The sequence below is a fragment of the Anopheles moucheti genome, chromosome 3 (assembly GCF_943734755.1).
Source record: "Anopheles moucheti chromosome 3, idAnoMoucSN_F20_07, whole genome shotgun sequence".
In the NCBI taxonomy this organism is placed as follows: Eukaryota; Metazoa; Arthropoda; class Insecta; order Diptera; family Culicidae; genus Anopheles; species Anopheles moucheti.
In genome coordinates, this window is record NC_069141.1 from 38,901,540 (window position 1) to 38,928,234 (window position 26,695).

Below are 26,695 nucleotides of genomic sequence, written 5' to 3' on the forward strand. Positions count from 1 at the left end.
ATACACTTATAGACGGGTAAAGCAGGTTTGAAAGGGTCGACCAGTAACAAAGGACGCAAGGATTGGACCGAGCAGACGAGCATGTTTCGTCACTGATGCAGTTGAATGCTGGAAAACGGTGTTCGTATAAATTATTTACCAAGCACCAGTATTCAACAACCACCAGCACAGACGATAAAGCGAACGATTTGTTCAATAAAATCAATGATGGAAGAGCCCGTTACCGTTACAAACGTGTTTTTACATTCATATTTACTATATTCGGCACAGCTGCAGCTGCGTGAAAATTTACTGAGCCAGATAGCACTTTCTTGGTTTTTGATTCAGCTAAATATTAATTGACCGCAACTTTCTACCGTGCAAGTTCTTAAGGAACTCTAGGAAATAATGAGCAAAACTTTTATTCTTCATCGAAAACACCGCAGCCAGAAGTGAGCAACGATTCAGCCAACAGAAATAACTCATTGCGCCACTCATCGCTTGTTTCCGAGATCAACCCTTGGATGCTTCTTCACCAAGTTGCTCAAGAGCACAGACACGCGGTTAAAACGAGTACTGCTGCTGAAAGAAAACCATCAAGGGCTACGTCAATGCGAAAACTTTACCCATCGAATTCAAGAAAGAGCCTCGAATTCTTTAGATGCAAAGATGCCCCACATTGCGGCCACCGTCGGTGAAGGTATCAAAGGATTTTCTTTCCCGGGGGAAACTTAAAAAGAATAAAGATCAAAACGCAATTCTACAAACGCAGTTGCAGCACTTTCATTTCTGCGTGCTTCTATTTGTTATTTACACCAATTTTTTGGTTTACTTTTATTTTGCTGATTCATCAAACGTGAATGTGATACATCGTACAAGTAAATTTCTACATTCGTTAGTTCGTTAGCCTGTGCAAAGCCAATGTGCTTTAAACGATTAACTAAATTAAACGATTAAAGTGTTTGTCAGTTTCTTGAGAATCATTACACGGAAGCTACAATACTGAATGGTCCATGAACTGTCATGATACAAGAATACTAATAATAATAATAATAATAATAATAATAATATTAGTTAAGTTAAAAATTACACTTTACAAGGGTTATTTAAACAAAAGAGACAAATTCAACACTTTCGTTTTTTTCTGTCCAATGCTTTTTTTCTACCATTTCAGTCCGTCGAGCTATGATTGTTTTGTTACTAAGTTTTTCTTCTCTTGCTTTGTGTTCTTGTGTTCACTTCACTCAACGCAGCAAAAAAAAACCCTTCTTTCCGCTGAAATCCATTTCCTAAAGTAAAAAGATGCTTGAAATGAACGGCGCTTTCATTCAAAGCAATGGCTGGTCGTTCGTTGCGCCCCATCCACGCGTTCCATGCTGTAAACATTTATCCCATATGCAGCACATAACAGATGGGGATAGCTGCAAGCTCCATTAACATAATGCCAAAGGCAGAATAAAACTCTTCACAGTTAGATATGGGCACGAGATGACGGAGAGGATTTGCATGATGGAAAAGAGGATGATGAAAAACTCCCTCTTTTAGTTCGATCCTGCTCAAACACTTCATAACGTCTGGTTGGCTGATGAAAGCAGTCTCGTCGAAATATTAATCCATAAATCCGTCTCCACCATTCACCATGAGTCGGGCTGCGTTACGCCATAAAAAAATGATCCATACATCATTTTCATTGAAATGCATTTTTTTTTTCTAAAAGACCGGGGTGTCATGTTGTTAAAGCCATAGGTGACATTTAAAGGCGGTTTATTTTTACATTTATTATGAAATTTTTGGTTGATTTGTCACGATGACAAACGAGCTATTATGGAATGCTGTGTAGGATAGAAACGTGTACTTCGAAACACATTTGTTTTAAATACGAATCTGTGCTCTTGCGAGTATTTTATAATTATAATTCTGAAAATACTAGAATTGTCAGCAGAAGGATAAAGAATAAAGTTAACAACATTATTGCTTTATTATATAACTGCAGCTATAATAAGCAGTGAATAATTAAGCCACTGTTATCGTACAATATTTAAATGAAATGCTTTAAATTGTTAATTACTAAGTATTTAATATTTAAATGTTTAAATGAAACACTTTAAATTATTGTTAATACCAGCAATCGAAGCATAAGATACGCTTCCGGTTGAACTTTCAGATAATTAATGTATTTCATTTTAGTTTTCACGATTGATCAACTGAACAATATTCGAATTAGTAACTCACCGATGAGAATTCAGGACAGAAAACCAAAGCAGAACACGAAAACTTTTCTTTTAGCGATGATTGCAACCAAATTTCCGATGAAACACTTTCTGCTTGCGTCATTGAGTTTGACCAGATTCGAAACGGACAGCAAGGTAATAGTTTGGACACTGATTTCCTAGTTCTGTTCCAAATTTGCTGGTAACTTTTCCAATTAAATTTAGGGTTTTTTAACCACCTTTGTCCGGTCTTTACCGATAGGATGAATCGTGTTTTCACGCACTAGAACGATTTAAATCAGACTTTTAACAACATTCCAAAATTTAGTTTGATTCTAGTGTGTAATAGGAAATAAAGACATTTTTCATGCAACGTGTGGTAAGCATTCTTTTGAAGTAGCTATTTTATTGTTAATAGAAAGAAAATACATTTTAACATAATACTTACCCTGATCAAATGATATGAAATGGTCATAGATATCCGCTCAAGAAGCGCTAGTTATCTTGATATTGTTTTACAGACTAAAGTTGAATTTCATTAAAGCCATGACTAATTTGATCTTCTTCAATCATCGCTTAAAACACCAGTGAAGACTAAATTTTTGATTAGCAATATTTGTTAAAACTTAGATACCCCAGTATATTTCAGGAGAACGCAGGTCCTATTTCATGAAAATGATAATCTGAATTAAACATAACCAAAACTGCATATTTTATTTGCATTTCTTCTTGATGCTTTGTCACTTTGATTAAAACATTGAAATTAGTTTGAATCTTACTCATAGAAAGTAACTAAATATGCAACATAGCTGTACAACAAGGTGAAATAACAAGTATGCTTTCATGTGGTTAAACCGTTAAAACGAAGTTGATGCTATGGTTAAGCATGTTTTGTCCATCACTTATGTTATTATACTGAATATGAATCAATCGGGTGGGTAATCACGAGAAAACTAAGATTATTTCGTTTCATTCGATTTTTTTTGTCAGTGTCATAAGCGTCCTTGGGAACTAGGTCAGCTTTTACGTAATGCTATATCATTAATTACCAGCGAAAATCTTGCTAATCTGTAGGAGCCAACGATTCATGCATGACAGCGATGAATGATTTGGCATAAATTAACTCGTCCGTCATTTTGAAAATACCTTAGAACAGAAAAATATAAAAATCAATTAGTTCTAATTAAAACTACTAACATGAAAATTATCCTGAAGCTTTTATTAAATCCTTTAAACGAAATATATTACTCATTGACATGCATTTTCCCATTATTTAATACTTTTGGTCGTCAGAAAAAACGTGACTGTACCAATTTTTCCCATTTTAATTAGGATAATAGTTGATATTCCCAAAGTTTACCTACCAACACAAAAGTACGAAATTTTATCAATAATTTAATGTTCCCCTCTAAAAGCATCCAACACAGAAAGGACCATGCGTTGGATGTTCCGCACGCATTCCCTTTAGAAAACCAACATTCCATCTAACGGATGATTGATATTGTGCGTTACCAATGTTGTCCTTGCGTCATTCGGATGCGTGAAACGGCGAATGGTCCACGCGCAAAATTGTCAATCTCGTTAAAAGTTCAACCCCGACACAATTTTGCATGCTTATACACCATGTATCATGCCCACGAATGATCAATGTCGGTGGGATGCTTTGCCACGATTTCCTGCGTTGCACCAAAGATTCGTTTATACTGTCCAGCAAGGACGGAATGCCACAAATTCGCCTACAGATAATGTGCCTGTAGGGATGGTTTTTCTCACCCCTGGCAGTAGTGCTATTTAATCCGAAATGACACCACATCATCCGGTTATGGCGTTTTCCAACTCGGCCCCAATTGTTCATAGGCATTCGGCGCGAGTCTGAATCACTCCAGAGTTTGAGAAAGGAACGTTTCAGGCCACACAGCAGGATTTTAGAAAAATCATCAACATGAAGGGACATAATTCTGTTTAATAATTGTGCTCAAAATGTATTACTTGTCTTTTTGCACTGCTTTCAAACATTGTTCATCTCGATTTTTCTCGAGTTTTCTAACACATCGATGAAACCGACACTGATATCAGGACTTAATCCAAAATATTTAAATTTTCGTGCTTTTAATTCCGTTAAATCCGTTCCGCTTTCTTCCAAATTTATGGTAATAATTTACAACATATACGATCAAGTGTCCGTACTGAAAGGCCATTGTGGACTACTTTTAGCTGAAATTACTCGTAACTGGTATACAGTGCAACTATCAATCTAATTAATCGCATTACAGACCACATAGTGCTGGTGCCATCGAGTCCCACTTCGGCCTAATGTAATCCATTTCCGATGAGGAAAGTAACTTCCTCTTCTAAAGTGCGTACCAAGCCTCTGTAAGCATTGCGACAGATTTGCAATGATCATCAACCAGTGGATATATTCAAACATATGCTGATCTCAGGACACAACGGCAGGATACAGGACACGACACACTGATAGGTCAACGAAACGAGTTCAATCAAACTATCGATGGAGATGAGCTCTGGCTGCGATACGAGCGACATTGCGATGTGTGTCTATTCGAATGAAAACGCCCAAACAAAGAGGGGGGACACTGTATTTATAGCTGTGCATGATATATGGACCATATAAATCATACGACAGCAGCAAGTTATTACATATTGTGTTGAACACACTCCAAAATTTTTCAATCTTATTTTCTAAATCGATTAGTTCTGTTAAACACTGTTTCTTTTCAATTTGTTTGGTTCTTAATAAATAGCCTATGTACACGGACCCTCTAATTGTTAAACATGTTCGTTAATTCATCCTTATCGACACGCTGGGTTTATATCTGTTAAGCAATATGCGATTCTGTCCCGCTCATAACTGATCGAAAAGAGAGCTTCAACAAACGGAAATTGAATTTTATTCCAGGCTTTGCTGTGGAAGAATCCTATCAACGAATCTGTGTGTCATGGTTTGGATATGATTTGTGTCATGTGGAGACACGTGTGGCCGTGCAGGTTACGTCCGATATGATTAACTGTCATTGACATGAATTTAATTAAATCCTTTACACAGCCATTTCAATCAGCATGAGATCATGGCTTTGCTTCTGAAAAGTGTCAAAGAGATCTATCTCTATTGTTGTGTATCGGTTATGTCATAATGTATCATTTCATGCGAAAATGCTCTCATCTCTGGTTAACGTAAACAAATAATTGTGCGTCGGGAAAGTTCAATGTTGTATTGGAATGTATGGAATCGAAGGACTACTCCACACTTTTAGAAATTACCTTTGTGAGAGCTGCTTGCTAAGTTTGACCTTAAAATCTTCATCATTCTTAGCTTGCTAACAACATGTTCCTCAGAACCAATGAACCGCTGTGAGGTTCTGCAAGGTGACAATTTCAAATGATTGAGCCCGATAAAGCTTCAGTCACGTATTGGATGTGTTTTTCACGCGAGAGATATTCTCAACATCAACACTTTACACCATCTGCTTCGATAATATTTAAACAATCCCCCACAAAGAGTAAAAAAAATCAATATCCAGATATCAGAATCTTTCTACAATACCCAGATTATAGAGTGAAACGTTCTTCAAATGGGACAGCAGCTTTTATCGCCCAGCAAACAATTCAAGCTATTCTCATGCAAAAATATGCTTCCAGCTTCTTCACTAACTTTGCAGTGTGTTTCGTTGGGAGCTAAATCGAATTTTGATAGTGGATGTTTATAAGACAAAAGCGCATGTTCTTTCAATTATTTTAAACTTCATAACATCTGGAATCTTGTGTCACCTATAGTAAAGCTCAAGTAATTCGAGAGGAAGTTCACTTTTGGACCAGATGTTGCAAAAAAACACGAACAGAATATAAATGATATACAAAAGCATTCGACAAGGAGAGGTTCATCGTTAGAATAGAGTTAACCATAATCGAGATGAATAGTACTATGAATCATTGTTTTCATCATTCATTTGACCCAAATTACCTAAAGGCTGTGTGTCAACATCAAAAACTCACGAAAGTCCACGAAAAAACTCGTGAATTGAATTGAAAAATTATTTAATGTCGTGGTACAATGTACTCATTTAAGGTTTCCGTACTCTGTCTGTTGAAATTATCAAATAACGGTCCAGCGAGCGAACAAATTTGCGGACTAAGAGACCATACGGTCAACCACAAATGAGCAACGGACCAGACGGGTCTAGACTTGAATGATTTCAATGCTGGTATCCACTACGACCAGCAGTTCATTGCAGACGTTGGTGTGGGAAGATACCACACGACGGATAATCCACATAATTTTGCTGCTCCATTACGTTTGTTTGATTAAGCTCTCCTCGTGGGAACATACATCATTCAGGATAACGGGAATGGTTAGCAGATTGGAAGTATTGTTCTCATTAGTGAGACAACAGAGCGAATCGTACAAATAATACCATAATGAAAAAAGGTGTACGGACCACAAATGATGTAGGGTCCGGATTTTTCATAGTCCAACTAAACTACAAAAGCTTCTTACTTACCGTTCAATATGCACCACAAATTTCATCATATTTCAGCTATGCATTGATACTCGCTTAACCACATACTTCTATACCAACTCTTTATTGTTCCTCACAATCAGTCTTTATCAATCGAGCTACGGAAATGAGGACATCCGTGGGAAACAGAATCTTATACTAGATCGTTGCTATTCGGCACAACTTTTATTTCAATATGTACAACTCAAATAATGCACTGCTGGTGCCGCTGACCGAGAGCAGGAATCTAATTTCAACGGTGATGATAACTACATTGCGGAATACATGGCGTCTCCTCTTCCGAATCTCCGAGTATTTGGCATTTTCCTGAAATTCTACAACCTAACTTGAGGATCTTTTCGATGGAATCATGTTCGCCTTTCTGTTCGTTCAGAACAATCGCTACAACTGAACACGATGAATACGTTAATCAACAACTTGTGACGATGTGCTATTTGTATATGAGTGTGGGGTTCTAGTACTAAGATGAATAGGTTTATTCGCTATATAATGGCCTCGGTTTTGTTTTGTTTTCGCCTTGCGACAATTTCTAACGTGGTGCGCAGCTAACAGTAACTTTTATAAGAGTTGGCTTTGCTTCTCGGCTTTTGGTTAAATAATAAATGTTTAAATGAATGCACACATGCACCATGGAACCATGCGGACACATTTGCACATGTCCGAGTGATACCTCCTACAAGGTCATCAGCTTCTGAAGAGCTCGTGCTATGTACTATCACGAGAACGCCACCGACGTAATAAGCACTTTGGCACCGTTGTCCTGTTCGGCCGCTAGTTCCAATCGTAAACAAGGCATCTCATCGGTCAGTTTGTGCAACAAGAATTCACAGTGCAAGATCGCCATGTTCTTCCAGATGTGATTGAAGGGGATCTTCTGCATAGAACACTCGGTCGCCGTCGTCCATCCGCCGGAACAGTTGATGCGTAGCGTCATCGCTTCTTTACTGTTAGCGAAGTGGAACGGTGAGCTCTGTCCGATCTGGAAGTACCCCAGCCGTGTTTCTATTCCACTACAATGTTCCAGAGCACTCGGGTAGTCCTCAAGCACGTAGGCGCGAATATTGAAGTCAGCTTCCGGTTTTCGAACTGGACCGAACATCACGATCTTCAGCCGCTTGGTGACGGTTACCTCGGGCGAAAGACTTTCTCCGCCGAGCAGATACTTGCCGAGCTTCCGCGTCATGATGTACGCATTGTGCTGGTCAAGCTGAATGTAGGCCTGCGGACTGGGAACGTCATTCTCTGATGACGCAATCTTTTTCCAGCAGTTCGTCACTTCCTCTTTGTAGAAGAGGGACACCTTCCAGCTGGCAATATCCTCGGCGCAGTGCGGAACCTTGATGATGAGTGGTTTGGAAAAGTTACTCTTTGCTGGCCCACACACAATGGTGGGACTGATGTGGGTGACCTGATTTTCGACTAATATCGTATCTTTGGAGTCGTACATGACGGCCAGAAAAACGTTTATTCTTAGCGCCGTTGGAATGGCTCCCTCGGGGATGGAGAGCGATGTTTGTAGATGCTCCAGCTCCAACCAACCCCCATCCGAGGTGACAACCTGCCGAGCAGAATTCGATTTGTACATGGCTTCGGACGAACTGGACGTATCCAGGGAATCCGTCGTAGCGATGGCGTAGGTTGAGTTTGCTGCTCAGGTAACGTAACCCCACACCGCGACAAAGACAAGAAGGAAATGGAAACCATCAATATTATGACAACTGGCCAAAGTTTCTCATCAATCAGTCAAATTAGGACTGTGGACGGGGATAACACACGGAAACGGATTCGAAAAAACTCATCGCCCGGAACCACAAAAGAACATTAAAAAGCTCATTTCAATTGCAATGGGACACTTACATGTATTTGTGTTGGACGTTCCCGACAGAGATTCGGAGCTGCGATACTGACCCTTTTGAGATTGGACGACAGGTGACGACGTTATCTGACGTTGAAGGTGACTCTGCTCGAGTGAGTGATACTGATGGTAATGATGCTGAAGAACCACTCCCGTTCCAGCCTTCTGTTGATGGTACACGTTCGTACCCGTATCGTCCTTATTTGCCGTCTGAATCGCTTGCCTGGAGAAATGACCGTGACATATCAAGACGGATAATGATTGAGCACAATGCATGCCATAAGGCTCGTTGAGCAGACTCGCATTCCTGACGAAATATCAGTCGATTTGATGAAAACACTTACATCGAGTTGAATTGCGGTTCGTCGTAGTGATGTTCCGATGTGGATCTGGTCAGAAGTAGCGGAACACTCTGGCTCGGTATCTTTGGGGCTTCCATGGTGCTTCCATTCGAGTATTCGTAACCATTCACTCGTATATTGATGTCCGGCGGGTTAGAGGCAAGCGTAAGCTTCTTTTGAAACTCGTGTGTGTATGTGTGCTGATCCGGAGTCGTCCGTGTGATGGAGTACGTTGGTATCTTCTGCCGATGTCGCATGTGCAGCAAAAACACCAGGAATGTCAAACAGAGTGTCACAATGAACCCGAGCCCGAGATAAAAGATCCAATCAGAAGCTGTAATGGAATGTTACAAAATGCCAACAAGTCAGCGATGTTTTGAATAAAATTTTTAATCTTTCACTTCGTATGTATTGCACAATGGTAAATATTAAATTTAATGTATTATCATTCCGTTCGATTCAACTTACACGAACTATCATCTTAAATATAACAAAAATATGTTTTTTTTTTTCTAATAGTCACTGAAGCTAGTTAGCAAAGTAATGCGAGAAAGATATTATGATATATGGCATACTTAACGTAGGTTTGGAAAATATGCCCGACTACAATGTGGCCCTTTTTAAAGTGGCTTTCTGCATTACAAATACTTACACGAAAGTAAGCTTCATACAACGACCATTTGCATTGTGTCTCCAGACCATTGAGCAAAGTACGTCATCGAGCAAAGGAAGTTTGGAGGAAAGTCCATCATCGAGCATAAAAGCTTGCTTTGAAAAATGATTTCAGCATTCCATCACCGTTTGCACCGGCGAAAACTCATTCATTGGATTCAACCTTTTACTTTTGGCTCTTCAAGTTCCCTTCAGGAATGTGGAGCATAGGTGTAGTAGCCACTTAAGCTTCTTGAGGAGCATTTTACTACTTTTGAAGTGATGAATGTCCTTACTGAATGCATCTTTGAAGTGGACATCCGACTATTGAAGCACAAGCCCAAAGTTAAAGTATGTTCGAGTATAGCTACGAAAAATCATCCTAGTTTCAACGAATCGCTTTGACTTCAATCCTATAATAAGTTGATGCCATAATACTGAAGTCCAGTTCACTGTAATTGTGGTAATTTTGAAAATATGAAGAGCTTTTCCAAATGTCGTGTTTTACACACGAATGAACAAATTTCTGTAAAAAGAGATAGTTTATGTCATATTGAAACATCATCGATTACAGTAGTATCGATTATATTCCCTGAACACATATTATCAAAGATCATTTTTACTACATCCCTATAGATTTTGAAACAAGTCTCACACACACACGCAAACAACAAAACATATAAAAATCTGTTTCACTTACTTCGTACTGCCGGTAACGATCACATAATAGCCGGATAAATATTCCCCTGGCGAGTAATCAGTGCGGTTATTATGATTTTCCGCAATAAGAAGAGATTTCACCCTTCTTCATTCAGTCACCAGCATCGTGAGACCATCCCGGAACCATATCGATTCCGTATGCCTCTTTCGCTTTCCTCAGTGCAAGGGGAAAAGCGAGATGAATGATTATGTTTATTGTTGATGCTTTTGAAAACTGCGTCCGCAGTACTTCTGACTTGACTGATGCCAATGCACCATAATGCTGAAAGGTACTTGGGATACTACCGAAACACTACCTACCAGGCACGGGTAAGGATAGGCCGCACTCAGGGACGTCCTTTCAGAGCGTTTTCCCTGGTGAATAAGCAAAGGCTCAGATTGGCTCCATTCATGACCGATGATTACGGTTGGCTGAGTGGAGCTCTAATCAATATGCAACTAAGGATGCTGTCCCGATCTTGCTGTTCTAGCATTACCATCGTCGCTGTTATTGTATATGCTTAGTGATTTGACATTCGTCGATAAACTTTTTCAATAATATTTATGAATGCAAATAAGCATAGTTTTTACCTCTGGAACTTTGATTACATTAATGCTGTCAACGTGGCAATTTACATGAATGACCCACATGAATAAAGAGATATAAAAATATATGTGTTGTTTGCATTAAAAGTGCAAAAAGGGTATGGTATAAAAAGAATATTTACACTGCATCCTGCACTACATGAAATCCTTCACAATTATCATACCATTATGAACGAGTAGAACAAAATCTGCGGGTCCTGTATTTCACGCCCGTCAACTGTGATGCGATGTCCGTCAGGGGCATTTAATATGGTCTGTAACTTGATATTACACAATGCGGCCTTTTCCCCCTTCATTAACAATACTTTACCATCCTCGCATTCCCAACGTGTCACATGATGTGGGATCTTTGAATCACGGCTTGGCATGCATAACGTGCGTAACGTTGTTTATTTCTCTGATATATGCACCGAAAAAGGTCTTCCGGAAGTAGCACTGAGTCCACGATGCCTCAAATGTCTTGTTAATTGGCTATATTTAAATTTACCCTTTTCTCAGCTATTGCGTCGGTTATAAGAGAGTCGTGAGAATGAGCCCATATTAGCAATTTTAAATCTAATATTTGTGTATCTATAATTTCGCGGCAATAATCATGGGTCATTGGATAATTGTTGTTTTTAATAAATTTAAGACGGAGATAAAGTAGAGTAGAATTTTTCCTTCAAACATACCGTTTCACGATACTACTCACTCACTCATCACGATACTCATCATTTCTAAGCATTTCTATGTGTAAACTACATTTAGTATCAAATGAAAAGTCTGTCAACAAAAGAACATGATCATGTGCTACACACTCACCTGTGTCATCTATTCTGCATTCGCCACCACGACAAACGATGGTTTGAACGTCCTTCCCGTGACAGCCGTAGGCACTGCTCTCCTGCTCGTCATGGTCTTCCATAAGAGCTGCCAACTGTTGATGATGCTTCACAAGGGCTTTATCGTAGTAGTCCATATTTTGCGTGCGACAGATTCGTCTCCTTGATTGGGTGCATTTGTTAGTGCACGAGCTCCACGCAGACCATGCGGACCAACGACGCACTACATATGAAAAGCAACGAAAAATGACCAAGAAGTATAACCAATTAGCACATTTTCCAGCCACATGTACTGTCCAACACGGAAAGATAGTCCGTTTTCAATTTACCAGTTTGGTTTCTAATCTTTTCATCTTTTACAGGACTATGACGAGTTGAACGTGCATACACGCCACATCCTTTTTTAATCGATACTTCAATGACATGCCTAACAATGAATCCTAAACCTTCCCTGAATAACGAATTTACGACAAGATGCTGAAAGGAAACCAATTTCACCGATAAGAATCTTTGTTCGATGCCTACGGTTCGTGATTTTCAACTCTTTCTCATTCTCATGCTGTCCTTTGCAGACGCACCATGAGCACCAAGCACTGGAGAAGCTCTCAAACTACTCCAAGAATTCGTGTGATGCAAATTCCAAACGTGGCTCTTGTCCTTTGAATGCCTGGAAGCTTGAACAACTAGAATTTCGTCACGCCAACACCAAGTCGCTATCAATGAGCAAGAAGTACCACAGAATTTCTTAGAGCGCACTACAACCAGTTCTTTCCCTAGACCACTACCAGGAAATTTCAAATCAGTAACGCGTAGCGTGTTGGTGATCCTGGAATGTCTTGAGGATTTGCAATACTGGTTACCAGCAGCATTCATACGCTAACGATTAGAGTGCGAAACTACTTCTAGTCCCCGTTCAATACACAATTTTCGCCATTGGAATAAGGGAATAGAGATGCAAAGATGTGTATGGAACGGACTTAACAATACATTTTTCAACTCATATCTTCATACAATGGAGAAGGATTACTTTTTTTTTGTAAAATCATGCATTAAAAGCCATGTGTCAAATTGGTATCGTTAGAGGATAGATTTGAGTGCTGAAGACAAGTCATACCTTTAAACAGATAATTCGATTAAAATAGCAGTTAACCTTTGTAATACAACAGTTGTGCTACCAATTAAGATCTCCTGAGCCCTTATTTATATAATATAATATAATATAATATAATACATAATATGTAATATTATTTCTTAACGTCTGGTTATATTTATAAATATGTATCGTCTATTTTATTACTCACCAAATGCGTTGTCCTCAAACCCATTAGGAGTAATTATTTGGGTGTCTTCTGGACGTGGAAAGTCGATCATTTGCCAAGTAGCAGAGCAGAAGTATGGTGTATGTTCAAGGTTAAAGGAATGAAAAAAAGGGAGTGATAGGCAAATATAAGAATTAGTATATTGATAATCACAACAAGCATTTCCACAAGATGATCAATCAATCAAGCGATAAGCAAATAGTATTTATCTAAGACTTCCCAAGGAAAATGTGATTGTTACACCATCTTACCCGGACAGGTTACACAATCGGCCGTTTTCTGTTGGTTCGGCCCTACACAAGGTGCTCCACCATACAGCGGAATGGGATCACTACAGGTACGTGTACGCTTCCTTCCCTGAGCTGGTTTTCCCGGACAACGGCACTCCAGCCAGGCACTCCATTGACTCCATCCTCCGTTCACTGCAAGCAAGTAACAAGCATGAGCAATTTCATCAGGCGCGCTCCATATCCGAGGATAATTTCTTCTGGTTGAAAGATCATATATTTTCAGTCATTTTATTATTGGTTTAAGTCAAACGAAACTATGTCAAATTTTACATTTCACAAACAATGCAACAATTGATGATTGATAAATTATAAAAGTTATAGTAGATTTGGTGAGATAATATAGCAAAAATACATTTCTTCTTATTACCGAAAACGATCAGCTCGATTGATTCCGATGTCCTTTTTCCAGCAATGTTCTCCGCTACGCATGTATAATTTCCTATGTCCTTTTGGTCCCCATCGAACAGCATAGTTCCGTCATGGTGTTTCAAACGATTCAACAATCCCACAGTAACGCATGTTGTTTTAGGACGATCGGAAATGAATAGCAAAACAAATGTCCATTAAAGGATTTGCACATTTAAACAGCACAAACTACAAATAAAAATGACACTCCCTCGCGTGGGAATCCTTCCAGCTTGATGCAAACAAATGTGCGACATTCTGAATAATGTCGCTTTTTAAAAATATTTCTTACCTGAAGACTTAAACTTGTTATCATAATGTTTCCTTCAGTGGTGAAGGTCAATAGGGAACTTGATGTAACGGTGAAGTTGTTTTTCAACCACGTTATCTGGGGCTTAGGATAACCCTTTGGAGCGACGCACCCAACTTCCAACTTTTCTCCAACTTCAGCACGAACTCTGGTTTCCTGTAGCTCGAAGTGTTTCTTCAAATCTGCAAGACACAAGTCAATTAGTAAAACTAAAATAACCACAACAATTGCAAATGGCGAAGGAATAGACTTTAAAAGATATTGGTAAAATCGTTCAGCACGTTTTGATGACCTTAGTTCTCAAATCTTGTATGCGATTCTTCACAAAAAGCAAATGCAAGTGAATCAACTCAAGATGCATCGTTCATTAGCTTGGCGATGATTCATTCCCTTTACCATGATTCGCTAAATATTTCTTTCTTGTTGGTAGAAGATGTTCAAAGAAAAACAGGCCATAAATTAATGTGTCATGTGTTTGGCGTTTTATGCATTCACGAATTTGTTACACTCTGTTGCGCTCGTGGTTTAGGCCCTTCCACACCGAAAGACTTCATCTTCTCCAACTCATTGTCTGTATCTTCAAATATCTTTCTATTCGCATGAGCCTGATGATGTAGTATGATTCCGGCTGCTCAGGAGGTCTTATTTAAAAGTACAAATATTCAATTTCAACCCTACAACACCTATCGCTCACAGACGCACGCCCCATTAATGAAACGTCGCCGTCGGAAGTGCATGGCGTCAAGCGAAACAACGCGACGGTTTGTTCCCGAACTCCGTGACTTCCGTAGACATAACCTACAGGAAAGGTGAACTGCTTTCCGAATGAACAACGCACAGTAAACGCACGCAGACGGTGTGATATTTGTTTAGAATTAGACCCATGGCAGACCCGCATTTGATGCCCTGCTTGTGAAGTCACATCTTTCTTCACCGTAATAGTTGTTTTTTATGCCCATGCGCTTTTCACTACGCATCCCGGATATGATTTATGACCCTTGAGACAGCGAATAGCATATGGACCTCGGAATAGGTTCTTCTTCCCGTACCGTTGGTTTGTTTTTATAATTAAGCAGTTGAAACATTGTGGTCTGCCGAGTACAACATTCAACTCAATCGAAGCAGTTCATCATCGAGTTTTTGAGGAACATGTTTCGTTAAGGAGCGCATATGCTGCCCCATCACGTTGTTTCGAGTCTTGAGGAATTTTTATTACCAATTTGTTGAAACATGTGTAGGTGATTTCAGCATACAAACACGAACGACAGAAACTTCGCATTCTGTGGCAAAATTCGATTGAAGTTTGGTTATTCGTCGTAAAGTTTAATTTAAAGTTTCATGCTTGACTTACATTGGGCACAAGAAAGAAAATGATCAACGATAACAAGTGTTATGAACATGATTTCAAAGTGAGCAAATTGTAAATATTCCACTCATGAGTCTATACTTTATTCTGCCTACAAAAGATAACTTGTATATGACTAACTACGGTTAAAACTATATGATCAGTATAAAAGATCAATATAAACAATTTTAACAATAGCCTTAAAAAACGATTATACGTTGGAAGTAGAAACGAATCCAACAGTAAAGTTTCTTGCAGATATTTGAACACAAATATGCAATGTCAATCCAAGTCAATTACAATATTCACAAAATATATGTCGTACCTGATGGCTTCTGACTTACAGTACTCTCAACTTGTACATTCTCTCAATTGATACGCCAAAATTATTGCAACCACAACATTTATTCGTTCAAACACAGTGTATCAAGTTTCTAATGTTGCGGTATATTAACTGGAAATGGTTTCGTTTAGAACGACCCCTATTGACAGCGCGACCAGCTGCTTTACCCCTCAGTTCAGCTAGCTGTAGGAATATCACACCGAGTGCTTTTTATTCCCAATCGTTTGGCTTTATTGTTCGGTGTTACCCTCAACCAAGTATTTGCTTGATACTGTCTACAAAATTGAAACTTAACTAACGAAACCTTACAGACAGCTTAAGACGTAGGAACGAAAAGCGCGTCGGAAACAGATGGAAAATGATTCCCCTTCCTGCAACGTAATTCCGGAAAGCATTAACCATACATTTTGAATACTTGTAACCGCAACCCGCGAAAGCCTCTAAGTACAGGGGTTTAGATGTGGTGGAATAACACCTTCTTGCTGGAAATTCATCCCGAGCAACCAAGACCACACGAGAAATGTCCTATTTTTGAGCTTTGTACGAATGAGTCATACTAATTTTATTATTTGTACCGTTCAGAGGAACATATCAGCAAGGAATATATCGCTTAATGTTCTGATCTGTTTTACTCTCTACGGGTTGGCTGTATTTAGCTTCTTAGTTTAATCATTATATTAAGCTTCAAATTTTCCATTTTATATGTATCACAATAAAATATTGCTATGTATCACAATCGTTAAATAACTTTGATGAAACGTGCTATTCAATTCCATTTAATTATATGCGCGGAGGAAATGATGGCCGTTAAGGTCCTTCATTGCTTTAGACACCAGACAACTCTACAACTTTATTATTCATTTCTTTAATAAATTTACCATCCTTGCCTGGAGCCTAGCGCTAGAACCTGTTCAAAGTAGAACCGCAATTAACTAAGGCGCTACAGGAGTTTGGCTCCAGCTCATTCGCTTCGAATCGTTTACCTGTTTTACGAAATGACTCACCCACCCTGTTCAACAAGTGATGCATACTTTTAAAGCCTCTTAGTGCCCCTGTATAATTTAATGCCTCTCATCCGCTCCTTCACACTACTGAGCAAAATACTTACACGCAACAATAATCGAGGCCGGCTGACTGACGGCTTTTCCGCGAGGGGACCAGGCGTGGCATTCGCATTTGAACGGTAGCTTGCCGAAGTACTCGTACACCAGGTCGCGGGATATTGTGGCCGTCACTTCCTGGAAGTGAACCCCACTGTGCGGGTCTACGTGCGATTCTTCGGTCGAGGGTGGAGGCTTGATACTGCCACTGCACTTGAAATGAATCTAAAAGTATCGGAGAAAAACATTTATACTCAAAACAGAACGATTTCCATGTGGCACATACACACGCATAAAAACGAACTAAACAAAATCTCGGCTCCGAAGCTGTCGGTCCGTCTGATACAATTTATCGCTACATCCTGAACGCTGAATAAAACATAACGTGTCCAGCGACGGCGGTCGGTATAGTCCTCTTAAAAGGATTAGGAATCCTATAAAGCGATGCTGGACGCAACGTCTTTCCACACTTTCTCTCAATCGTAGAATCGAACCTTTCTTATTCAAATCGCCGGAACAGGCTGCGTCGGTGGCATCTTACTTCCGATCTGCTGTTGTTTGCCACATTCGACATGCCACTTCGAGAATCAACACAGCTTTGCGCTGGTCGTTCGCTATAAGCCGTCACGATAAAATATTCATGAAGCTAAAGATGCTCGTAACCCGTAAGTGGCAGCAACAAAACTACCAAACCGAAGGCTTAAATCGAGTCAAGAGTAACACTTCTTTGGCGGTTTTTGCTTCTGAGGACTCTGCCAAGCATAACATCACAGGAGAAGTGGCAGGAAAATATAAAATATTAAAGATTTTGCTTTCTTTCGTTGTCTACGAACATTTCCAGTGTGTTTACTCTCGTCACATCTGCCATTATTTTTTTACACCTCATCATCAAATGGTCTCTCTTTCAAACAATATGATCTAATGGTATAAACTGTTTTAATTATTGGTAATTAACTATCTCCAAATGTATTCGCATTCTAGTCCCATTTTATCGAATGAATTAATGAAGCGGGAAGAGAAAAAAGCCATGGTGCGTTCCGGGTGTCGAACGAACAAAATTTCTTCCGCGCAAGGCATCATCATATGCACCTATACAATTTAAACAGTTCCTAAACACAGACTGTTGAAAAGGCGAAACTGGTCATCTACCAATATGCGTTCTAAAAGGTATATTCCTGCAGACAAAACATGTTCGTCAGCTAAAATTTCATCAAACACACCTCTTTTATGGCTATTTCATGTACGACTACCCTCTCGGATTGCTTCTGTGGTGCATAAATTAAAACCACTTTCCATCTTCTCCCCTCACTAACCTGCAATGTGTTGGCTGCTTTGCACTTCAGGACGGCTGGCTTGCTCCGGATCACATAAGTACTCTGGGGCTCTACCAGAAAGTACGGCGCCTCCTCCACCTTCGATCCACCATCGGCTTTTCCACCAAAGGTGCCAAACGCTTCACTCGGTGGAAGCACATCCTCGCCATATGACACTTCACTGTCATCTTCTTCCTCATCGTCCTCTTCCTCGTCGTCCTCGTCATCTTCGTCGAGCTCTTCTTGTGCGTTCGATTCCAGAGCACCCTCCACATTTCCACTTTTATAATCATGCACATTTTTCGAACCCTTCCGATGTTCGTCCTCTACACCTGACGCTCCATCCGACGAGGACGAGGATTTCCCGCCAAAAAAGTTGTCCAACGCACCCGAATTGATTATTTTACCATCCTCATAATTATCACCTTCGTTCTCTTCTCTGCTTGCAGCGTCATAGTACTCGTCCTTGGCAGCGTCAACAACGTCATCATCTGCAGGCAGCCGGTCGTCGACCATGCGAGCCGCCTTCTGGACACCTTCACCCACCTTCGTAGCTTCGCTTCCTGGTTGACGCTGACGATGGGAAAGTTTCATTTCCGCTTGATTGTTTTCCGACTTATCGACCGCATGTAGCCCATCTTTCGCTTCCGCGGATAATGGAATGAGCGTGTCGACGTTTTTTCGAAGTTCTCGTTGATGTGCCCTCCCAGTATTTGCATCGGTTTGAAAGGGATCTCGAAGGGGTTGCGGCTGATGTCGATTGATAGTCGATCGCCCGTGGCCATTGTCATCGTATGGCGGTGATTTATATTGTTCCACGGCGATATCTTTACGAGGCTCGAAACCAAATGGCAGAGCTGTAGGCAGATTTTTGACGTCCGTCCGATGACGGTCTCCGGTTTCCAAACCCCACACTCCGATCAGTCCGACAATGCAAATAAAATATAGCCGAAGGAAATGAGGCAATTTGCAAGAAACAGTCATTGTATGGACGCAGAAGGTGTTTGAAGCAGTTGGAGATATTCAACAGTGTTGCGTGCAGTGCCGTAGAAGGACAACAGTTTACTTCTGAGTGCTCTATCGATCAAGTATCGGAGAATAGATCATCGTTGGTGATTTGGTCACAAGACTTTGTAGCTGTTGATTTGGAACATATTAAACATACGTTTCATAATTCTTGGGCAGGCATGAATATTTGACCTCCGCTGCTTACGACTGGAAAGCACTCTTACTAGGTTGTATGATTCTGCGGTACATAATATTTCGCGTGTTACTACGCCATTCCTTGTTTGAGGTTAAATCTGTTGAAATGAAATATGAGATGCATACAAGATTAACATTTTCAAGTGAATGTTTCGTACTCTAACTCTTTTTAAAATAATCGATGCCAGTGTACTGTATATTATTGAAATAATTGCTTATAGAACAGTATGATCAGTTTGTGCTATGAAAGTTATGCTATTAAACAATAAGACAAAAGCCCAATCACATTCAGAAAGGAAAATATTTGTTTTTTTCATTTGCCTTTGCTTTTGTAAAGATCAACAACAGAAAATGATCATAGTCGATCAGTCGATAATGTGTACCACAACCCTTCCTTTCGATGATGCCCAAAATCTATTCTGAGACATACACTGCTTAGCACCTTCCTTTCCGTCCATAGAAGTAAATTGAAAGCGTTCAAAGCCAGATTATGAACGCCATTTCGATTTCTATTGAGCAGCATTTCAATAGGCTCATTGTATGGCAATTTCTTATTCAGTGGTACTAACTGCACTTCAAGTACTTTTCATTTTTAATATCCGTTATTGAAAATGCATGGTCTTACGCTGATTAAGAATCATTTCGCTCGCTTATTAAGAAATTCAGATACGCTTCTTGCTTTTGCAGCTTTTTTATGCATCTTCTCTCATAACGACAGGCGCTTTCTGTGTGTGTTTTTTACAAAACGCAGCAAAAACGACAGCAGCACTCAAGTGAGAACTCACCATTCCATGGATTTTCTTCAGGTGTTCAGCTCAAGTTTTAATTAAACCATACCCGCGTTATGAAAGCATAAACGCATTGCAAAGCGACTTTTATTACTTAATCTTAGTACTCGTCCGCATGGTGCATCCGGATGCTATTGTGGAGCGAAAAGTTTATTGAGGTAGAAATTATTTACTTCCTGCTTACTTTTTGCCAGCATACCTCGACGATGGCGATGCGTCAGACCATATTTCTTGCCCGTAATACAATAAACTCCTCCATTTGAGGCTTTTCTCCAAATAACGTGCAATCTTCCACAAAACCCACTGTGAAAGATGCTTAAACCGCTTGACTAATTTCTTCGGCCGTTCTCAACAAGACGCAACTTTTTGTGGCACTTTTCCAGCGACATCGGTTCGGCTGCGAAGGAAAATCTTTTTGCAACATCAACAATGTGCAGCTGGGACGCGGACAAAATGCGGGAAATATGTTACTAATTTTTCCGTTGCGGTTTGCAACTGTCTGCCGTTGGATGGATGCCATTCGGCGAGTGTTCTGGTGGAAGCAGTACTAACGCAAGCAAAAACGAAGTAAACATTTTTGTCATGGTATTCCGGTCCAAGCAAAGGATTCAGAATCTACTACACGTGATAAACCACGCTCCTATGTTCTTTGCTACTGTGTTGGACGTCGTTGTCATTGCTCGCCAAAGAGCTTTAGTTCTGTTTGGTCTTTTTGGCGGTTTTAATTATGCGAATTACTTATAATTAGTTTTCCATTATGGTTTCATCGTCACTCTCACTTTCGGCTTGCGTACGTCACCGGAACGTAAAGTTAGCTTAATGAAAAGTTATTGAAGCGTTAAGCGGCGCTGGCTGTTAAGGGGTTGGTTGGCATTTTCCGTCATGGTTGTTTACTGTTTTGCTTTCATCTCAACTGCTCCTTCCGGGTTTGCTAAGGTCCGATGCAGGCTCAATGGTTTGTTTTCTATTTTCTCTTGCAGTGTTCTCATTTTTTTGTGTTTTGTCTTTGATTTAGCAAAGATCGTGTTATGGTAGAACAGAGTGATGCATTATGCAGCATTTTAGCAATGTGCTTAAACCCGTTCACACATACGTTTCACTATGTACCTCGATCGTATAATATTATGAAGGACTGAAAGCACTATCTTTCTTTAGTGTACCTCCGTGCGAGATTCCAAATAAAATGTTTATTTTCAGTGGGAGGAATACATTAAAATACATTATTCTGGTTGAATGTAAACATACCTGTATTTTAAAGTGGTCAGAACTGTATGGTGAGTTATGTTAAAATAAAAGCTTCTTCTGTCTTCAGATCTCGAATATATGTGTAACTAAATAAACAAAATGTTGTTTAAAACCGAACGATTAAGAATGTTCTATTCCCTATCGTCATATTTAATCATTAGGTCCACATCAATGTACAAAATAAAGGAATTTAAAAATCATTTCCATTTATCGATTCGATCCCACGACGCTGAGGGTGAAACTGAAGCCAAAAACAAAATAATTTTAATTAAAATTGATCTTTCTTTCGATGCCCATTGAACAAGAATATGTATAACAAAAGCTGTATCAGTATAATCTCTTGAGTTGCCGGTGACTTCTAAGCCCTCCACAAAGTAATTTTCGATAGATTTTCGAGAAAAGTTGTCGACGTTTCGTTTGCTTTCATTTGCCAATGGCTCACAATTTCAAAACAGACATCACCTCCTAACACCTAACTTCGTTAAAACGAGCCCTTAAGCTATCGATTTCGATTTGGCAACGCTCCATATTGCTCGGTCGTTTACAACAACACAAAGACCAACTTCATGCTGGCATTCCTATCTGTATTCCTGATAATGCTTTTCCAATGCACTACCACAAAAAGTCCTTTGGAGGAAGAACATAGAACGGAAACGGCAAGGAAGAGAAGCTTTTTCTGGTACGTGTGCATGCTAAGCTTAAATCACAGATCCTTAAAGAATAATTTGTTTCATAATGGGATCAACAGTCACATGCAAGGTCTTACTCCATATTTGCTTCCTTATTTCGAATGCGCACACATTTGCTGCACTCAAAAACTAGTTGCAGGCTAGCACGAAAAAGCATTTTAGCTGGTGAACTAAGAGCTGCTGTTCTATCTGTACTCGACACGAGGACACTTCAAATACGGTCACCACAGCGAAAGCAAAGCAAAGACGTTGGTTAAGCTGGAGAAGACAAGCGATGTCCAAAAGTATTAAAAGAAACCTAAGTCCACACCATGAAAGGATTAGTTCTATACGGACACATGCATTTTCTCTGGAGATTTTCTAGTGCTGGAATCCGTTTCTGAACTAATGCATTGATCGAAAAAATTCAAGAGGAAGATATCATCTTTTCTAGTTAGTAAAATAATAGTTTAAACTAAAAACTCAACTACAACAGCTGTTTACGAAATCTCGCGATAGTTTACAATTTTTCACAATGTAACATAAAAAAAATGTTATGCAATATTATAAAAACTGAAATGAAGTATAGTTAAAAATTTCACTGCTGAAGGTAACATTGAACGTACTGAAAATAGGCCTATGAGCGACTGAAAAACATGATCAAGAGTCTGTGGTCATTTGCCACGAATGTTCTACTTCAGCAAGACCAACCGATGTTTCCGTATCCTTCTTTCCACTTCCAGCACTCTCATTATGAGGAAAAATATTTCAGCAACAACTCACGCGAACTTCTACGAAAAGATGTGCAGAAGCGAAAACGAATCATTTTGGCGAAGAAAAAGGTCATAATTTGTTTCACAATTCGTCAGATACAGCTCGAAAGTTTTCGCCAACAATGAGAAGGCTGTAGAAGAAAATGTAAAAATGAACCATTGAATGGAAAATCGAAACAGATAAAACTGAAGATACTATGACCGACCCAAAAACAAGCGAAAGAAATTCAGAAATGGCTGAATGGAAAAAATGGAAAAGAACTTTCATAAGCAAACTGGATGCTCTTCTAGAGAAGTCTCCCAGACGTTATCCTTATAACGTTCGAGGCAGAATGAGAATCGAAAGTTACGAATCGAGCCTTTTCCGAAGGTTTCAGTTTATATCATCTCATTCTTGCCAAGAAAGCTGAAGCTAATCTAAACAATACTTCACAATTCATCGTAAAAATTAGGTTTCGATCGTTTATTTGCGAAAACTTTGCCAGAAACGGGAACAGGAATGAGTGATTACACACAGTCTAGGTATTGAATTGTTTAAAAAAAGAGAATTGTATAGCTCACTTTCTTTACTCATATTCGTTTTGCTTCTTTCTTTATACGTACAACCTGAAATTGCAAAGGTTGGTGAAGACTTTCCAGAAACAAGAAGTAAAGTTCCTTTTATTTAAAACATGAAAATCAGACACAAACATTGTGAGAAAAAATAGACACGAATGTAACGAAATGAGAAAACAGAACAAAGATTGACATTCAATCCTAAATTTAAATAAACACCTATTTTCTTTAGTTTACTAATAATGTTTCTGACTAGGTTTTAAGGCGTCGTCGATAACATGCAAAATTAAGCTTAAACCTTAATTTTAGTTACCAAATTACAAAATACGATTAAAAAGTGAAGCTTTAAGTCATTCATCAAAACAACAAATAACTCATCATCGCTGGAGTTAATATCGGTTTTGAAACTTGAATATGTTTAAATCTCTATCAATCATTTATTAACGATTAAAAGTTGAACAAGCAGCAAATTCAATGTTACATTTTTGATTCATCTTGTCCTTGTATCGACATTAAAAAATGTAAAGAAAACCCGCATAGCAAAATGGTTTACGATTTCCACAGCCTTATCATAAAATCAAGATAAGAATTGGGATGAATTTTCTCGAAGCAAATGTGTCGGAACTCCTTCCAAGGTTTCACGGTACAACGCTCCATCGATCGTCTAAATGTTCATGTTTTACATTACAACATTTTATGTGTTTTCATTATTACAAGAAACCGCGCATCTTGTAATGCGGAAGAGCGGAAAAGAATACCATCGTCATTTATGACCTGAGTCGTCGTTTATGTTTATAACACCGCGTTCGCCAAAGACAAGAGTTTACGATCTCACACGACCGCATATAAAACCTCAAAGGCTTACCTACGCGGGGTTCGTGCGGTCGATTCGGTCTCCAAGGGAGTATCCGTTACTCTTAAAGCAAAATCGATTGTATGCGTAATGTAGCCGTTGCATATTCAACGTCACCCAAAATTATATGCACTCTTGGGAACTATCGGTAATATGATTCGGCGAAACACTAATTAGTTCATCCAACATAGGTTATTAGCCGTGGTTCGTGTTCGAATTACCGCTCATGCTGCAGAGTCTACCCAATGTGTTAAATTATGCACATGGAAGCCAACACACTCGCTTATATGAGAGGAAGCTTCGATGTACCGAAAACAATACATCTCCGGTGCGTTTGGCAGCAAAGTAGTGATTTGGCCCTTTCATTCTGGCCCAGTGCCAGAATTAGTGGCTGTTCTTGAATAAGTGGATCAATAGCTGGGAAGTTAAGTTAAGGCTCCCAATTTTGAGAGAAATCGTCGATATTCCCGGTGGCTATAGTGACTTAAACAAGCAAACATGTCTGCATTAGCAACGAAAGTAACAGAACTGTAACAGGAGTCTTTTCGTACAATTCCCACTGATTAACCAACCTATTGAAGTCGACCAACCTCAATAACGCAAGCACAGAAAACATCTACTCAAGTTCATGCTAGGCAAGTAAATTATATGGTATTTAATAGATCCGCGGTAAACCAAACACTTCGCGGTGTAAAGGAGTGCCAGACAGTTTCCGATTGTACAGTTGCAGCCAGGTACGGTTAAACATAATTTATGCTCGCTGCATTCCAACACATTCTCGTCCCAAAATTTCGTGGTTCCATTGTGTGCCGGAACAACGTGAAATGTATTCCATCCAGCAATGCCAAGTGCACACGAAAGAGACGGATAAATTGATATTAATTTCTCCCCGACATGCAAATTGGCATCCGATACGCATTCAACATCCGCCCGCCATCATTTCCCCGGTCTAGAATTTCGCCTCAATTCCCCATGGCAGGGTGCGACTCTCGAATAACTTGCATTAGCGAAATTAAGCATCCCTTCGTAATAATTATGGATCCTACCAACATTAACCCTCTTCGTATAGAAGTTTAAGGAAGCCCTCTGCAATTTGAAACAAATCACTCATTATATTTCTATGATCTGAGCTGATGGTTGTTTTAAAGCCTGCATGAAATTGCTACAAAAAGGAGATTTTATATTGCTCATCAATTTCCTAGGTATTACAATTGTATTTATTTCTTTGTTCATGGATAAAACGAAAATCAAAGCCACCCTAGCCCCAAAGAATTTGTTACTTTCGAAACATAACTCTTCGATCGACCTTCTCCTTAGCAGCAGTTGACATTTTGGCAATCGATCGATCTTCTAGCTCTTCTGAAACATCAACAATCTTGACTTGGTATCGGCATGTGCTCTGCGGAATTAAACTTTGCTCCAGCGATGCGAAATGTTTCCACCGCAAGCATTCTGCACCTTCGCGTACCCTCTCAGCACCAAAAATGAATCGATTGGTTGGGGTAGGAGCTCCATCTGCTAATGGGCTAGAATTTGGAATTTGCATGCAGCTCCGATCGATAGCGCCCGCCTCGAAATACTCGTGGATGGTATCGAGTGTCGAAAAATTGTTCACGTACCAGTCGCCAGATCACGACTCACCCGATTCGCATGTCTGGGGCTAGTCGATACCATCGGAACAGTCAAGGCGAGAAGAAACAAACCACATTCCTAAATGAAACAATCCAATCTATGAAAGTTCGACCTACTCGGAAAGATTGCTACCTATCGATAGCACGTAACCTCTTTCGGTGAATTTCTTGTGCTCAAGCACACTTCACCCTCAATATGTCTAATGAAATTTTAATCGGAGCAGCTCGATGCAGCTATCAATTCCTTCATAGTTTGGAATGATGTTATTCACCTCTTTATGGTACTAACAAAGTTTCATTGAATTATGAAAAGAAATAACAAGTTATTTAATTTATTTAATTAAGTTTGTGGCACAAAATAATCCTGTTGGATTTATTGCATGCTTTATTATTTAAATAGTTTCTATTCAATTTGAGTTTCATCTTTTTGTTCTGCAACACATCTCCCTGCATTGCTATCAGCACTAGTAACTGTTGCAATATTTTTTGTTACGAATATACAACATAGTTAAATTTAAAATTTTGTTCGCACATTATCTTAAATTTATAAATTTTAGAATACTTCACAACATGCAAGTTATGCTAGGAAAAATAAAATAATAAACATAATAAGTCTAAATGAAGTGTGGTGCCGAACTCGAAAAGCAACATCAACAATAATATGAAACAATTTAACCCATTTAATTTATACTTAAGATTTTCAAACGCTTATTATTGGCTTATTATTTTAAATTGTTTTTCTTTAAATTTAAAATTGGTTTCTTCTCGACACCTTTTAACAAAACAAATGTTACAAAAATCATTCAATTTCAAGCGATTTTTCTGTTTTAAAAAAGAAAGCTATTACTACAGAATAG

General features: G+C 39.2%; 1 protein-coding gene across 1 annotated transcript; it reads right to left on the reverse strand.

Moving 5' to 3' along the window:
* Positions 1–7,439: 7,439 nt before the first annotated feature.
* LOC128303786 (netrin receptor unc-5-like) lies at positions 7,440–19,106 on the reverse strand. The gene is made up of 10 exons (XM_053040848.1): positions 18,123–19,106; positions 16,818–17,034; positions 14,004–14,203; positions 13,674–13,752; positions 13,268–13,438; positions 12,999–13,046; positions 11,678–11,920; positions 8,924–9,254; positions 8,582–8,802; positions 7,440–8,371 (listed from the first exon to the last, which is right to left on the reverse strand). Exons 1-10 carry the CDS (start codon positions 19,104–19,106, stop codon positions 7,440–7,442), a joined length of 3,426 nt encoding a protein of 1,141 aa, XP_052896808.1.
* Positions 19,107–26,695: the final 7,589 nt, after the last annotated feature.